Source organism: Drosophila nasuta, chromosome 3 (genome assembly GCF_023558535.2).
Source record: "Drosophila nasuta strain 15112-1781.00 chromosome 3, ASM2355853v1, whole genome shotgun sequence".
NCBI classification, from domain to species: Eukaryota; Metazoa; Arthropoda; class Insecta; order Diptera; family Drosophilidae; genus Drosophila; species Drosophila nasuta.
This window is the reverse complement of record NC_083457.1, coordinates 24392192-24409007: the sequence shown is the minus strand read 5'-3', so window position 1 is coordinate 24409007 and position 16816 is coordinate 24392192. Positions and strand designations below refer to the sequence as shown.

At 38.8% G+C, this 16816-nt stretch overlaps 4 protein-coding genes across 4 annotated transcripts; all 4 read right to left on the bottom strand.

Annotated features, from left to right (window-relative positions):
- Positions 1 to 4537: 4537 nt before the first annotated feature.
- Positions 4538 to 6416, bottom strand: LOC132792779 (putative inorganic phosphate cotransporter). The gene is made up of 3 exons (XM_060802255.1): positions 6138 to 6416; positions 4979 to 6052; positions 4538 to 4913 (listed from the first exon to the last, which is right to left on the bottom strand). The coding sequence occupies exons 1-3, from the start codon at positions 6300 to 6302 to the stop codon at positions 4662 to 4664; spliced, it is 1491 nt and encodes a 496-aa protein (XP_060658238.1). The 5' UTR covers positions 6303 to 6416; the 3' UTR covers positions 4538 to 4661.
- A 1931-nt stretch (positions 6417 to 8347) lies between these two features.
- On the bottom strand, positions 8348 to 10359 carry LOC132790181 (putative inorganic phosphate cotransporter). Its single transcript, XM_060798638.1, has 4 exons — positions 10269 to 10359; positions 9933 to 10069; positions 8799 to 9872; positions 8348 to 8726 (listed from the first exon to the last, which is right to left on the bottom strand). Exons 1-4 carry the CDS (start codon positions 10288 to 10290, stop codon positions 8526 to 8528), a joined length of 1434 nt encoding a protein of 477 aa, XP_060654621.1. The 5' UTR covers positions 10291 to 10359; the 3' UTR covers positions 8348 to 8525.
- Positions 10360 to 11930: 1571 nt separating this feature from the next.
- LOC132789920 (putative inorganic phosphate cotransporter) lies at positions 11931 to 14006 on the bottom strand. Its single transcript, XM_060798257.1, has 4 exons — positions 13940 to 14006; positions 13549 to 13685; positions 12402 to 13487; positions 11931 to 12336 (listed from the first exon to the last, which is right to left on the bottom strand). Exons 1-4 carry the CDS (start codon positions 13959 to 13961, stop codon positions 12106 to 12108), a joined length of 1476 nt encoding a protein of 491 aa, XP_060654240.1. The 5' UTR covers positions 13962 to 14006; the 3' UTR covers positions 11931 to 12105.
- Positions 14007 to 15182: 1176 nt separating this feature from the next.
- LOC132792495 (putative inorganic phosphate cotransporter) lies at positions 15183 to 16799 on the bottom strand (the record flags this gene model as incomplete). Its single annotated transcript, XM_060801899.1, is given in 5 exon segments — positions 15183 to 15440; positions 15507 to 15716; positions 15718 to 16056; positions 16058 to 16594; positions 16656 to 16799. Coding segments are annotated over 5 exon segments (1479 nt in total), but the record flags the coding sequence as incomplete, so codon positions are not given.
- Between the last annotated feature and the right edge of the window lie 17 nt (positions 16800 to 16816).

Genomic DNA, 16816 nt, shown 5'->3' with positions numbered 1-16816 from the left:
TCGATCGTGTGTGTTAGTGTTGACAATTGTTTATTATTATCGCGAGCTGTGTTTAATAACTATTTTCTAAATAATTGAATTTTATTACTCGCTCACAGGTGGCAATTGGCAATCTTTTTTTTTCAGCTGCAACAGTTACATGTCATTTAATTCATGCGGAGCTGTAATGAAAGTTTCTGCTATAGTACATGTGATTTAAAAGGGCTTGTCATTGGGAACATTGTGCAATTTCCTTATCAACAAAGTGCAGACTGACTAATCGTAATTGCAATCAATGGAAATCATATGCTTTTCAAGTTGAAATTCAATAAATTTCCCCATTTTCGATAACTTAAAGTGGGTAGAATTAAACGTGTTGTTACAAGCGTTTGAAGTGTTTAAGTTTAGCGGTTTTACAGTTTACAGTTCCGGCAACGTGTGACTAAGTCCGGGGGCCAATGCACTTGAGGATTTATGGATTATGATCTTCAGCCATTAGGCAAACGAGTTGCAAATCAAATCATAAATCGCGCAGCCCAAACGAAGTATAAATAACATTAAATAGTTACTCTCGTATTGAGAATGACATAAATTTTGTGATTGTCTATTTGCAAATGATGCAGCAGTTTCCTGATCCAACCAGTCCAAAGCTTTTGTGAATACTTCTCTGTATCTATTGTAAATACTCGGCTCGGTTAATGATAATACCAGATCTATTCTGTTCGGTTCTGCTACAGCTGTGTATTTAGATATTCTTATTGTTTTGTCAGCGAATTGGCTCGAAAAATAATTAATAGATAGCTAGAATACGATTGCAATTGCAAATTCGAAATTGTAGCTTGTTCATGTTCGAGTTCACAAACTGAGCCAACGGGGTAATTACACTATTGACATATTTCAGGCAACAACTAAATGCACTGCCGTAATGCATTTCATCTGTTTTATTTTCGTGTTAGTGTTGACATGCTATTGTGTAATACCAAACTGTTAGACGAGCTCAACGCTAAGCGTATTTGCATAACCCGTTCGGAGGGCGAAGATAGCTGCCAAATAAATTAGATCTTTCGCATTTTTATTCTCAGAATTCGGGCAATAACACTTAATAAACAATTCATTTAGTCAAAAAAGACTGAAATGAAATTTATATTCTCTATATACATATATATTGCATTCCAAGCATGTTTGTTCGTTTGGGTATCAAGCTAGTCGAGTGTCATCGACGCACTTTGCGTTTTGTTTATAATATGCAAAACGTGCCGTTGCCTGAACTTGACCACAGCCAAAGTCGGCCAGCGACTATTCAGTTCCTTAATATTGTTGTGGTAGTATTATTGTATGACGAATACCCGACGCTGCCGTCGCCGGTCACATGTGGCTCCAAGTTCAAGTGCCCAGTTGGCCACCCGCTCAATGGAATAATCGCTTTAACTAAATTGGCAAGTATCGGGCTATCAAGTCGTATTCATTGCGCATGTTAATTGCCAGATCAGATCGACTATTTCGGTCAACTAAATAAATGCCAAATCATTCTATACACACAGTCGAGTGGTGGCAATCGGTGACATTGATTAGGACCCTCCGCCCTCTTCCCCACCATCGAACAACAAGCACCGCCACGCTTCCCCGATCTAAGTATATCGGCAAATCACTTGCTTAATAATTCAGACCACGATTCGCTTTGTGCGATTTTGGTCTGCGGTCTTTCAACCGAATCTCATTACGAGTATTTGCGGCTTAACATATTTACGTCTATCAACTGGGGGAAGTTGACTTAACTTTTCACATACATACTATACACAAACGATAGGAAATATAAATAAAAGTATATTCGCTGGGTTTTCTAAAAGTAATTTTTATTCAAATGAAATGCAATTTAGAATTTATTTTCAATTGCTAATCGTACTCGGGGTAGGTTCCCCGATTTATATCTACGTATACGATACTATTATTGTCTGGGTTTTCTTAATAGTCATTTATCATTCAGTTTGATTGATCCCAAGTAAATACCTAGAAATAGAGCATAACTTCATGGAAATTTCTACAGAAACTTCGCATCGTTCAATTTTGAACAACAATGCTTCTCTTATGATGATCATCATGATACAAACAATAATATTATCAAGTACATGTTAAAATACTTTAAGAGATATCAATAATTTTTTACAGCCATTGACGAATCGCGAATTGCGTCAGTAAAACTGTCTATTGATAAGATCCGCTAGCTTAAATTTGTTGAATTGAATGCACAAATCCCAAACTTCCATTTCGACAGCCAGTTCCGATGGAAGACCCAACACCATAGAACGCAACGTTTGTACTTGAACTCATAGCAAACATCGCGCGTGTAACTCTGATTAAGCCGCACTACAAATACTCTAACAAGAAACATATTTAGATATAAAAATCAATACAAAATCCCCATTTTGTAGGTTGAAGTGTGATAATTGAGGGACAAAATATTTACGATGCAAACAAGATGTCTACACAAATAATAAAGTATTTATAGAGTACAAATATATTTGTTCGAATGCTTCGAGTGCCCAATGACTAAAGAATAAAGTCAATAAAATCTTTATAGGCTTTGACAGTAGCTCATAATCTAATCGCTAAATGAACAAATTTAATTATAAGTCCATCAGAGAGCGATTTATTAGGAGAGTCGTAAAACACTCACCACTATCAGCTTGGTAATTTCTTAAAATTGAAAAATAACAACAAACCATTTTTTTATACAAAAGCAAAAGTTGTCGTGATAAACAAAATCGAAAATGAGTACGAGGCGAGTTCAATATATTTTTAAGGGATTCACAGCTCTTGCCCCATATGAGTAAACAGTTTAATGATGGCGATTAGTGAATACCTTTCCGCACAAGCGTTATTGTAGAATGACAATTGTGAATTAATAATTGACTTTAATTCGTTATACATAGTTTGCTAAAAAATTAAAAGCGTATTAACAGTATTAAAATTTCTGGTATTCCAACAACACATATTGCACGGACTACCCAGCTGATCAGAGCACAAATTTATTGCTGCATACTTTTGGGCTGCAGTTAAAAATGATTTTCCAACATGGCGGACGAGTAAACTCATAGTTCAGATAACTGAATTTCTTTGTTAATTGATACAAAGATTTGTATATGTAAATATTTCCAATTACGTAAATATTATTAATGTCTTCAAAAATCTTATAGAAATTTTAATATTAAATAAGTTCAAAGACTTACTAATTGTAAAATATATTAAAGAAAATTTGCAATATATTTATTGAATTAAATAGGAATGTGAATAACTTTCTGTATATTAAATATAATGTCCAGCTGAGGAAATGTTTATTTATTTTTCCCAGATGTATTGAAAGTGTTTTTTTATTGAAATTGTTGCCTTGAAACGAAAGACTTAAACAACGAACTGGAATATTTAATATAACATTGGGTAGACCTAAATGAAAAAAAGCCTGTGAATGAGTTCCAAGTATTCCTTGGGCAAGGAAATAATAATTTGAATAAATTTGAAAGGTTTTAGCAAAATAAACGGATGAAGCCAATTGAAACAAGTACTCAATAATTTTTCAGTGTATGCATGTAAAATCCTAGCATACTTTTAGGGAGAGATTTAAAATTATTGAATAAAAACAGCTGATAAGAGTCGCAATCAAACAGAGAACCGGTAGGAATACATAGTATAAAAACAATACAGTATACATATTGAATATGTGGAAAGAATCGTTTTGTAATTTGTTATTAAGTTAAGGTTCAGCATGGAAGGAACTTTGCTATCGGAATACGCTGTAATTTGAAAACAGAAATAGCAAAAAGTCTCACCAAAAGCTTGGCAATAAATTACCTAAGCAGATAGTGCTAATGAACTAATAATAATTGCAGTAGTAAGTAAACATTCAAGTGAATGAAAGTATTATTTATTGAACGGCAAAACTTATCGCTGGGTAAACACAACAAATAAAACAATTCGCAGAGTAATTTATCAGTCGCTTAAAGCAATTACAATCCGATTTGATGTGTATCTATATGGCAATTCGATTGCCAAACGATTTGTTTATGTTATTGGACTTGGGTGACTGACTGATAAGATAACGCCAAGAGGCAGAGGGATAGACCTGCCCCCTTTTTGCAGTCGAACGCACATGCTACAAAGTCTGAATGATCTCTCATACTGACACATAAGTAATAGCGAACTTATATGCTGTCACAGTTCTAGCTACCGTAAAGCACATCACATTAAGTGTATTTTTATGGCGTGGTAACTGACAGTGGCGAATAAAAAACTCAAGTACCAAACAGCTGTGGCAAATGTTTTGTTCGGCCTGCTAAAAAACTCGCTCTTGCAAAACTCTTCGATTCATTTATTTGGTGGTTTAATTATTCGCGAGTGCTCGACTATAAATATATACAATATAAATGTATTCATATTTATTAAGAAAGTTATAGATTAGATAGAACGACGAACGACGACGACGAACGAGAGGCAATAGAATATTGAGAGTTGAGTGTCGAAATCCGCTCGAAATATTCGTCGTAGCAACAAAAACAACGGGTGATTGAAATCTATTAATATAATTTACCTAAGCTCACATTTATGGTCTTATAAATAAAATAAATTACAACCTGCTTATTTGTTAATACTGATTAAAATAAATAATTGTTCCACGTATCCGCTACAAATCAATCGATAGCCTTTGCCGTATACCTTTCCGGCCAGCTGATTTGTTGCTCAAGCACCGGATCGATGGGCGGAGCTATCGCAGCTGCGGGTGATTTTTTCGTACTGCACGATTCCGCATCTTTGGGCGTGAGGAAATCATCCGCATCCCAGGGCTGCGCCTCGGCAGTGCCCCAAATGAGGAAGACACAGTTGCCCACAAAGAAGATGATTGCCGCAATGCCAAAGACAATTTGCCATTGGCCACGATCGTGCTGTCAAACAAAGAGATCAAGATTAGCACCTTTCGGGGAACTGATTGAATCAGCAGCAAACTCACCTTATCGACGACAATAACACCCGCTATCAGGGGTGTCACAATGGGTATCACATTGGCCACGGTATTGCTGAGGCCGATGAGGATGCCCGCATGATTGGGCGACAGATCGATGGTGTTGAGAGAGCTGCCAATGGTGGCTCCGCTGTTGACACCCACGCTGACAATCATTAGGGCAATGGCGACATTCGCATGATCCTCGCCAAGGAAACCAATCACAATGAGAGCCGCAGCGGGTATCCAGAAGGAAAGTGTGTTGAATAGTTTCCTCACTGCAGTCAGCGATAACCACTTCTTGCGCAGCAGAATGTCTGCCACAATCAGATAGACATAAGAGAGCAGCCACATCGCCAAGAAAGGCAGCGATGAGAACACCGCATTGCTCTGTATTTCCATATTGAGTACTCCATTCATATACGATGGAATCTCAGCCTGTAGTGTACTGAGTCCATAGGTCTCAGAGCAACGTGCCACAAGCAGCGCCATAAAAGGCACTGAGCAGCCAATGGCACGCCAGGGAATGGGAATGCTTCGTTCATGGAAGTTCTCGTTGTGCTCCAGCGAAGATTCGATGTACTTGCACTCTTCTTCGCTGATGAAACGCGACTCGGGCGCATTGTTGGCACCACAGATCAGCCAGAGTATGCACCAGGCGCCACACAGAGCACCCGAGACGTAGGAGATACCCGGCCAGCCCATGGGACCCTTGGCAATCATGCCACTGATGAACATGGCCAGCACTGTTCCGCAATCGGTGCCTGTATAGCTGAAAGCGCCCAAGCGATTGCGTTCCTCTGGTGGCGACCACATGGCCAGATGCTCGGTGACACAGGGAAAGATGACGCCCTGGAAGAGACCCTGGAGTATGCGTATGGCGCAGAACACTTGCCAACCACCCCAGGTGATGCACCACGGTGTGATAATACTAAAGATGGCTGTGCCGCAGCTGGCGACGAAGAGCACCACCTTGGCGCCGTAACGACGACACAGGAAACTGCCCGGACACAGGGTGAGAATGTAGCCCCAATAGAAACTGGACAAAATGTACGACTTGTGTCGCTCATTCCAATCGTATTCCTGCAGGAGAGAGTATGGGAAGAACACGTCAGCACTGCGATCGCAAAACACGAAGAAACTTTGCACTTTGATATTTGTTACTCACTTCAAAATTGGGATTGGTGGTTGCTGCATTTGTCATGGCAACAATGGCCACACTCACATTGAGACGAGCAATGTGCATGACCGTGAGACCGAGGAAGAGCAGCAAGGATTGCAGATGCCGCACGCCAATCCTTGGCCCTTTGGACACTTTACACTCGTTACTCATACCGACCGTTGATCCGTACAGTTATTGAGAAAGATTATTATTAATATATTTAGTCTTTTTTGTCGCAATTCGATTGTGCACTGGTTGATTGACTAAATGGTTCTGCGCTCATGTCAGCTGTAATGCCAACATTTATAGACCAACTGGCTTAGCTGGCTATGAGAGTATCTACAGCTCCTTTGGGCTGGCAACGCGCTTGCGAATCATTCACTTTCTGAGCGTTCTACCAATAGAACTGATTAAGCGAAAGTAAACAATAACAGCTAAAGCTGACGCAAATGCTCCAGTTGGGCACCTGTAGATCAGCTCCATTGTACGAATAATATGCACATAGGCACTTGTTTGACTTACTTCATTCAGATGCCAGTGAGTCCCACGACTCAGAGTCAACTCTGTAAATATTGAAACAAATAAAAATAGAGTGAAATAATGTAAATAAAAAATAGGGTGAAAAATAATGTAAATAAAAATTATTGCTAAATAATTACTACCTTGTGACGTCTCATTTGCAACACCAAGTTATTTATTTGCCTCAAGATTTATGGCGAATGCTTTGCTCACATTGTCAAAGCAGATGTTTTCTCATGTTATTTGTTAACTGCCAACTGCAGGCCAGAAGTTAAGCTAAATTGTTTGCCCAGAGGTGAATGATTCCATTTAGTTTTATGTTATTCCAAATATTCTCTTTGATAACAGTAAAGTCCCAGCCATTATAACTGCGACAAACAGCTAACAATTTGTGATCAAACTCATAGATTAGATCATTATATTTAAAAAATAAAAGGAATATCCCTCTAAAATATATTTCGTTTGTTGAATCTTTACTATTAATAATTTGTTAAAAGTATAACTAACATATTTGCACTTGATTACAGGGTATCTCGCAGTCGAAAAACTTCAAGTGCTTCTAGTTAAAGAGCCTTGATTGTATAAGCAAATTGTCCAGCAAGCCATAATGCAGTGATAAGCGATGCTACTGGGTAGCTAAGTGATAATAAATTGATAACATTCGAAGCATTGTTCAAAATAAATCAGCTCATAAGTGTTCTACACTGAAAATAATAAAATTCAATTGATGTAGATAAAGAAAAGGGTAAATTTCGACGGTAAACACATATGAGTGATAGCTTATCTCCATCTTTGGGCTTTATTTTCTCGCAGTGTAGCAACTAACCACTTTAGCACCATAAAGAAATACGGACTACCAAGGGGAATAACAATAGCAGAAGTCAAAGCATATTATTTATAACATTTTATTGGCTTGTTTTAAATACAAATGAAATGGGTAGAAGAATATTGAGTTATCGCCAGACCGAATACCGTGCGATTATATAGGGCAACTCGAGGAAGTTAAGAACATATTCAAGTATTGATACAAGGATGATTAACGACACATTTTCAAGCTATACACAAAGAAAACTCTATTGAAATGCCTCATAAATTCAATTTGTTTGGAGACTGGAACAAGACGTAAAATGTCAAACTATAGACAACTAAATAAGTCAATTTTTGTATTACTTGTAACTTGTTTTGTTTATTTATTTAATACTATTTTAATATTAATATACATATTTGGTAATGGATAATAATTTAAATCATTTTCACTTAAATTGTTAACACAAAACTCTTATATATATAACACTATATAAATAACTGATATAAGAAAATGAATCACAGTAAAAGATAGCTACTACATTAATATCTAGTAATATCATGATTTATATTTATTGAAAAAAAACCCAATTGAATTGAGTTGTGCAGAGCTCAAGAACTGCGCAAATTACCCAAAAAATTGTATTTGAAGTAAACAATACCAGAAATTAATGTGACTCACAAAGTTATTAAAAAATATATATTAATAAGAGCAGCTAATTTTGTAGGTTTGTAAATAAAAATTCATTAGTATTGATTAAATTCGACAACCTAATGATAAGTATTATGAAAAACCCAATAAAACACTTCATATTTATTAGTTTCTCTTTTGATTTTACCATTACACTAAACTACGCACACTCACAAATAACAATAGCTATCTAAATATAGTTAAGTAAATCAAATATTATTATTATTAAATTTATTTTTTATTATTTGATTTTTTATTGGGTTTCCTGGCTTATCGATTCCGTACTCTACAGAATTGTATAGTGTTTATGGGTTTATTATGTGATTTAAAATAATACTCGAATTTCGAATTGCTGTCAGATTGCGGATTATCGGTTCCGGTTAACCGCTGATCGACTTTTTCGTATCGGATTCGTCGCTTATCGCCGGAGTCTTCGCCAGCTCGGGCTGCTTACCAAGCAGGAAGTCTTCGGCATCCCAGGGCTGCACCACCGCTGTGCCGAATATCAGGAAAATACAATTGAACACAAAGAATATCACAGCCGAGATAATAAAAACAATTTGCCATTCAGTTCGGTCCGTCTGCAAAATAAATAGATAAGCATAGTAAATAATAAATAACTGTTAAATATAATACTCATAACCACAACTCACTCCATCAGAGACAATCGCACCAGCTACCAATGGAGTAATAATCGGTACGATATTCGAAGCGGTATTAATGATGCCCATCAGGATGCTAGCATGGTTTGGCGACAAATCGATCGAGTTGAGGGAGCTGCCAATGGTTGAGCCACTGTTGAAGCCCACGCTGAGAGTCATCAGCACAATGGCCAAGGTCTTCTGGTCAACGTCGAGGAATCCAATGCCAATCAGCGTTGCGGCGGGCACCCAGAAGGCAAGCGAGTTCAAGGTCTTGCGAATCGCCGTTAGTGACATATATTTCTTAGTTAAAAGAATGTCCGAAGCGATCAAATACACATAGGACATGACCCACATGGCCAGGAAGGGCAGCGCAGAGAACAGCGCATTATCCTCAATGTCCATACCGAGCACACCATTCATATATTCGGGAATCTCGGCCTGCAGCGTACTCAGACCCCAGTTCTCTGCACAACGTGTCACCAGCACAGCGAGGAAGGGAGCGGAGGTCCAAATCGCGCGCCATGGAATGGGAATAATAACTTTGTGGTAGTTCTCATCGTGCTGCAGCGTTGACTCGATGTAGTCCCTCTCAGTTTCGCCAATGAAACGTGATTCGGTGGCATTATTCGCTGCGAATATGAACCATAAGATGCCGCTAGTAAAGGCAAACACAGCGGAGATGTACGAGATGCCAGGCCAACCCATCGGACCCTTGGCAATCATGCCACTCATGAACATGGACAACACATTGCCGCACTCGATGCCAGTGTGACTGAGGGCGCCCAAGCGATTGCGTTCCTGTGGCGGCGACCAGCGAGCCAAATGCTGATGAATGCACGGAAAGATCACGCCTTGAGCAAAACCCATCACGACACGAATTCCGCAATAGGCGCCCCAGCCTCCCCATTTGATCAGCGGAGGCGTAACAGCGCTGCACACGCCCGAGCTGATGGTGGCCCAGAACATGACCTTTTTGACACCAAACTGCTTGCACAGATAACCGCCGATAAACTGGGTAATGATGTAGCCCCAGTAAAAGCTAGACAGCACCAGGGATTTCTGTCCATTCGTCCAGTCGTATTCCTAGAGTTAATCAACATTAAGTAATGGTGTCAATTAGGGTAGACGCTATCTTAAACTTACCGGAAAATCGGGATTCGTGGACTCGGCATTGGTCATTGCCACGACAGATACGCCGACATTGAGACGCCCAACGTAGACGCAAGTTATGGTTATGAAGATAAGCAACGCCTGAAGATGACGTATGCCCAGAAAGGGACCTATAAATCAAGAGGTAAAACAATCAATAATGATTTATTCACAATTTCGAATGTTCCATACCCGAATTATTGAGCATTTAATCATTTTTCGGCGACTTTCAGATGTTATTGCGACGCAAGTAGTGTTAATTGCATAATAAATAAATATTTGAGACCGCAATTTCAGATCCTTTTAACTTTCTTTCACTTTAATACTTACCCTTGTTTACTTCTGCCGTCATTTTAATCCATAATTACTTTAACTAAAATAGATTTCTCAACTCCGGACAATTTTCGGCCACGTTTAAACCACACTGCTGACCAGAGAGGAATAAGTGTGGCTAGAGCTAACGCTTTAATTGAATCCCAGGCACTTTATCCCCGATCGCCCATGAATATGGTCTGATAAGCCAACAATTTTTGGTTAACCTTATCAGTATTGATAATCCTACGATAATGATTAGCACGTGCTGCCCACACAAATTGAACCATAAAGAAAATAATACCCAAAATAGAGAAAATCTCGATATATATGGTATATTCAAATCGACCATATTTTGTTTGCTGACCTAAGTCAATAACAAATTTGTTTAGAAAGATCATGTCACACGCCTCAATCAAGTGACACTTGAGCTGATAGTAGCGAGATAAACCAATTAACAATCAGCTGTTGACAAATTACTCCGTAATCTTTTAAAAGATCTGACACTTTAACAAGTTAAAGCTTATGGCACAATAACAAAAACCTAATATACAGTCCATCCTAAAAGCAGGCAATATTTTTTATGAGGCTTTTTATTTTAGTTTATTTAAAAAGCTTAAGAACTTTAAAAATAAATGCAACAAATAAAAATGTATTTTTTTCACTTCCAGCTTTTTGTATTCCAAAGGAATCTTCCTCAATTTATTGGGAATACTTATGGATCGTCTTGCTTATAGATATTACCCTCTGCTTGCTGATTCTTACTAAGTAAAATGTAATGGTAATTTTTACTTTAAAGTATTAAGTAGTTAAACTAGCTATCATATGGGTATATGTCAGTTATAATGAATGCAACATTCGTCCGCTTTTAAAATAGCAAAAAAATATTTGACAAAACTTTTTTTTTACCAAATGTAGATTTAATTGCTTTTGATTAGCTTCATATAATATGTCGGAACGTTGACACAAAAAATCGGAGCATTCACATGCGACAAATATAGAAGTTGCGTTTGGGTTAAAGTGTTTAAAGAAATATTTAAACATGCGAAGTGTTAAAATCTTATGCATGGATGAACATTTATATTGTTTTTTATTTCATACAAAAATGTTGAATCGTTTATTTTTTAATTTAAATGTAAGTTCTGCCGCATGCGACATATAGCGCGCAACAATTATTTCGAGCAAGTTATTTATAGAAAATTATATTAAAACTTTTAATTTTATTTTAAATTATTTACTGTATATTTATTCGTATACCTTGAAATGAATATATTATATATCTATATCTATTTATAGAAACACGGAAAAACAAAATTGAATTTATTGTTTTGATCACTTTTTTCGGAGACATTCCCAAATACTGTATCGCCTTATAATCAGCAGCATTATAAAATATATACTATGTTATGTTATATACTAAATGTATCAATCACTTGAACTCGAAATTCCCTCGCTGCTTGATAGTTTCAAGCACTGAACTTAACTACGTCAAGCTCAAATGCGATTATAGGTAATTGGTAACGTGTACTATAATGCAGAGATTACTACCTCAAGTCCTTGGCCCATGTCTGAAGTGTCAAAAAGCGTGCAAAACGATAAGGTAAACAAACTCAACTCAGTCTCTTTCACTCTCTCTTTCTCTCTGCACAATGGTGTTCGTTTGTGAGCAAAAGTTTTCAATCAGAGATAATTCTACTAATTACGTTTATTAACTGCTATTATCGCACGAGTTATGAGTTACTCTTAATTGGTATTATTACTAAATACATATAAAGTTATCACTATTTAACATTTTTGAACTAATTAGTTCCGGCTGATGCTTCCAGTTTTCCAAATGCTTAACAGCATTAAGTCTTTATGTGTTTCTGTTCTTTTCTTCAGCTTGCTTGGTATTTTTCACTTCCTCAATTGCATTACGATTTACTTCTCCATTCTCTTCAATGTGGCTAGCTTTTTGCTTATACAGGAAGTCTGCGGCATCCCAAGGCTGACTCACCATTTGACCAAAAAAAACGTAGAAAAGGTTTCCAACAAAGAAAATGGCAGCTGAAATTATGAAAACCACTTGCCACTCAGCACGATCATTCTATGAGAAAGAAATCAATTTGTTAATTTGTGCATATAATAAGTAGACAGTTCTGACAATCTCACCTCATTTTTGACTATGACACCCACCACAAGTGGCGTTAAAATTGGTATAGAATTTCCACCAGTATTGACAATACCCATAAGGATGCCCGCATGATTGGGCGATAGATCGATGGTGTTAAGGGCGCTGCCAATAGTGGATCCAGCATTAATCCCCACACTCAGACTCATAAGCACAATGGCCAAGGTCTTCTGGCTACTGTCCAAAAAGCTGAGACCAATCAGAAAGATGGCTGGCAGCCAAGAAGCCAACGAATTAATTAATTTCCGAATGCCTGTAATGGTCAATATGCCACGAGCTTGCAGGATATCCGCCATAATCACATAGACAAAGGCCAAAATCCATGAGCAGAGGTACGGCAGGGCAGAGTATAGAGCATTGCTTTTCATGTCCATCTGAAGCACTCCTTTCATATAGGCGGGAATCTCGGCCTGTAGCGTGGAGTTACCCCACGATTGAGTGCAACGCACTAGGAACAGTGTCCACAGGGGCACCGAAGTGAGGATGGCCTTCCATGGCACAGGAATTTGACGCATCTCCTTGGCCTCCTCTAATTTCTTATTATCATTCTTTGACGTCTCAATGTACTCCAGTTCCTCTGCGCTAATCAATTTACACTGCCGCGGCGTATTGGCACCAAAGATCAGCCAGAAAATACACCACAGTAAACCAATACCGCAAGAGACATAGAAGATTCCGGGCCACCCAACACTGGAGGCAGCAATCAATCCACTGGCAAACATGGACAACAATGTTCCAAAATCGATACCTGTGTTGGACAAGGCTCCCAACCGGTTGCGCTCCTTGGGTGGACACCAATTAGCCAGGTGAGTGTGGATGGAGGGAAACAGCATCCCCTGGAAGGCACCCATGCACCCGCGAATGGCGCAGAAGGACTGCCAACCACCCCAAGGCACAAAGAAGGGCACCAAGATGGCCATCACAGCGGAGCCGAAAGTGGAGGCGAACATTGTTATTCTGGCACCGAAGCGACGACACAGCCAACCACCCAGGAACTGAGTGAGAATATAGCCCCAGAAGAAGCTGGACAAAATGTATGAGCGTTCCATTTCATTCCAGTCGTAGGTCTGAAGCAAAGAACATTGAGTTAGCCGGAATGCAAGTAAAATAAAGTAGTAGTATATTTACAGGGATATCATGATTGCTTGTGTCAGAATTTGTCATGGCCACAACAGCAACACTTGCATTGAACTTGCCCATGTAGTTGGCCACGATCGCGAAGAAGATCAGTAGCGCTTGAACATGTCGCTGACCGAATGCTGGACCTGCCATAGATTAAGCGGATTAACGAATTAGCAAAAGGAACAACGGCTTTCACAAATCATTGGAATTCACTTTTGCTCAAGTCACTAAATCCCAAATACTTAAGAGATTTAAAGCGATTGTAAATCTCAACAAAAACTTCAAAATATTTAATGATATTATAAAGCATTCAATTAAACTTGTTTATATTCCAGTATTATTTTTAACATTAGAAACCCGACACCTGTTGAGCACGTATATGATATATTTCAATTACCCTTATTATTTTTTGCCGTCATTTTAGGGTTTTCGTTTTAAAATCGAACTACACTCGATGCCGTTCGAAAAGTAACTCAAAGGCGAGGCCACATCTGGTTCGCTTTACACCTAACATCGGCTACATTATCGTGCTGTAAACGAAGTCTGCAATCAGTGCACAAACGAATACATATCTCATGCATACAAACACAAACAATATTTGACAACAATTGAACAATCAGATAGTAATAAGCGTGGACAACATGCGCACAACTCTGGCCCATTGATAGAAAAATAAACACAGACGCAAGCAGAAAACACTCACAGACATCATAATCTATAATGTTTGAATTGGTGTTATAAATTATCAAATTTGTAACTGATTAGCGTACATCTCTGAATGGTTAATTCATCAATGGATCAAATGCATTTGGTGATAAGGAAATGAGCATAAATTTATTGTGGGTATTTCCCTAGAATCAGTTAAGGTATTTCTTTAGTATTTCATTTGAATTTATATCATAATTTACTATTTTGTTTACGCAGATAAAATAGTTTCCGATCATCTGACATTTCAAAAATTCTTAGGGCATTTCCGTCACACCAAATTCTCGGTGCCAAGTCAATGGGCTCACTTCGCGTACTTATCAATTATCGTATTTAACTAATGGGCGCCTATCAACCGACACTATCAGTCAGCAATGCAAAACTGGCTTTCATATACATTACGTATGTAGGTTGATTTCTCAATGGATTCGGCACTGTGGCCCATAAGTAAGGAACTTATAGGAAAATGTTGCAAATATATTTTGAAATATGGAGATTTCGTAATCAAAGTAAAATCGGGGTTCATTTAGTTGGTAATCAAAAGCAAATTAAAACAAGGGTTTTATCGATAACACTTATCTGAAGTGGTCTAAAAGAAAGTAATAAATCAAAATCTATAATTTCTATATCATTTTTTTAAACTAGAACAGCTTAGAGCTAGACGATGGCTATACACTAAGAATTGCTTAAGTTACTGTTGATCAACTACTCTCCTTCTCCTCCTCCTCCAATCGCAACACAGTCTATCCACTCTCTATCTCTTTCGCTTTCTCGGTAGTGTTCGTACGTAAGCAAAAGTTTTCACTAAAATTTTATTATATAATATTATCGCACCAGTTATAAATTAATCATAATTGGTATTAGTACTACATACACATAAGGTTATCACTATTTCACATTTTCGAACTAATTAGTTCTGCCTGATGCTTCCAGTTCTTCGAGCATTAAGTCTTTATGTCTTGCTGATCCGACATATTCTTCTCCTCAGCTTGCTTGGCATTTTCCTTTGCATGAATTGCTTTAAGGTTTGCTTCTCCATTCTCTTCAATGTGGCTGGCTTTTTGTTTGTCCAGAAAGTCTGCGGCATCCCACGGCTGACTCACCATTTGGCCAAAAATAACGTAGACAAGGTTTCCAACAAAGAAAATGACAGCTGAAATTATGAAAACCACTTGCCACTCAGCACGATCATTCTATGAGATACGAAATCAATTTGTTAATTTGTGAATATAATTAGTAGACAGCTCTGACAAGCTCACCTCATTTTTAACTATGACACCCACCACAAGTGGCGTTAAAATTGGTATACCATTTCCACCAGTATTGACAATACCCATAAGGATGCCCGCATGATTAGGCGACAGATCGATGGTGTTGAGGGTACAGCCAATAGTCGAACCAGCATTGATACCCACACTCAGACACATAAGCACAATGGCCAAGGTCTTCTGGTCGCTGTCCAAAAAAGCCGAGACCAATCAGAAAGATGGCTGGCAGCCAGGAAGACAATGAATTAATCAATTTCCGAATGCCTGTAATAGTCATTATGCCACGAGTTAACAGGATATCCGCCATAATCACGTAGACAAAGGCCAAAATCCATGAGCAGAGGTACGGCAGGGCAGAGTATAGAGCATTGCTTTTCATGTCCATCTGAAGCACTCCTTTCATATAGGCGGGAATTTCGGCCTGCAGCGTGGAGTTACCCCACGCTTGGGTACAACGCACTAGGAACAGTGTCCACAGGGGCACCGAAGTGAGGATGGCCTTCCATGGCACAGGAATTTGACGCGTCTCCTTGGCCTCCTCCCAATTTCTTATTCTCATTCTTTGACGTCTCAATGTACTCCAACTCCTCGGGACTGATAAATTTAGACTGTCGCGGTGTATTGGCGCCAAAGATTAGCCAGAAAATGCACCATAGTACCTCAACACCGCAGGCGACGTAGAAGATACCTGGCCAGCCAATACTGGAGGCAGCGATGAGTCCACTGACAAACATGGTCACCACTGATCCAAAATCGATACCTGTGTTGGACAAAGCTCCCAACCGGTTGCGCTCCTTGGGTGGACACCAATTAGCCAGGTGAGTGTGGATGGAGGGAAACAGCATCCCCTGGAAGGCACCCATGCACCCGCGAATGGCGCAGAAGGACTGCCAACCACCCCAAGGCACAAAGAAGGGCACTAAGATGACCATTACAGCAGACCCAAAAGTGGAGGCGAACATTGTTATTCTGGCACCGAAGCGACGACACAGCCAACCACCCAGGAATTGAGTGAGAATATAGCCCCAGAAGAAGCTGGACAAGATGAAAGAGCGTTCCATTTCATTCCAGTCATAGGTCTGAAGCAAAGAACATTGAGTTAGCCGGAATGCAAGTAAAATAAAGTAGTAGTATATTTACAGGAATATCATGATTGCTTGTGTCAGAATTTGTCATTGCCACAACAGCAACACTGGCATTGAATTTGCCCATGTAGTTGACCACAATCGCAAAGAAGATCAGCAGCGATTGAACATGTCGCTGACCAAACGCTGGACCTGTCAATGATTCAAGGGATTAGC

Excerpts from the sequence above, each read along its gene's own strand:
- LOC132789920 (XM_060798257.1), bottom strand. The coding sequence starts at position 13,961 with ATGACGGCAAAAAATAATAAGG. Across the intron at positions 13,488-13,548 it reads CAAGCAATCATGATATCCCT|ACCTACGACTGGAATGAAAT; the intron begins GTAAATATACTA and ends TCTTTGCTTCAG. Across the intron at positions 12,337-12,401 it reads GTGTCATAGTCAAAAATGAG|AATGATCGTGCTGAGTGGCA; the intron begins GTGAGATTGTCA and ends TCTTTCTCATAG.
- LOC132792779 (XM_060802255.1), bottom strand. The coding sequence starts at position 6,302 with ATGAGTAACGAGTGTAAAGTGTCCAAAGGGCCAAGGATTGGCGTGCGG. Across the intron at positions 6,053-6,137 it reads CCACCAATCCCAATTTTGAA|GAATACGATTGGAATGAGCG; the intron begins GTGAGTAACAAA and ends TCTCTCCTGCAG. Across the intron at positions 4,914-4,978 it reads GTGTTATTGTCGTCGATAAG|CACGATCGTGGCCAATGGCA; the intron begins GTGAGTTTGCTG and ends TTTGTTTGACAG.
- LOC132790181 (XM_060798638.1), bottom strand. The coding sequence starts at position 10,290 with ATGACGGCAGAAGTAAACAAGG. Across the intron at positions 10,070-10,268 it reads GACGGCAGAAGTAAACAAGG|GTCCCTTTCTGGGCATACGT; the intron begins GTAAGTATTAAA and ends CTTGATTTATAG. Across the intron at positions 9,873-9,932 it reads CCACGAATCCCGATTTTCCG|GAATACGACTGGACGAATGG; the intron begins GTAAGTTTAAGA and ends GATTAACTCTAG.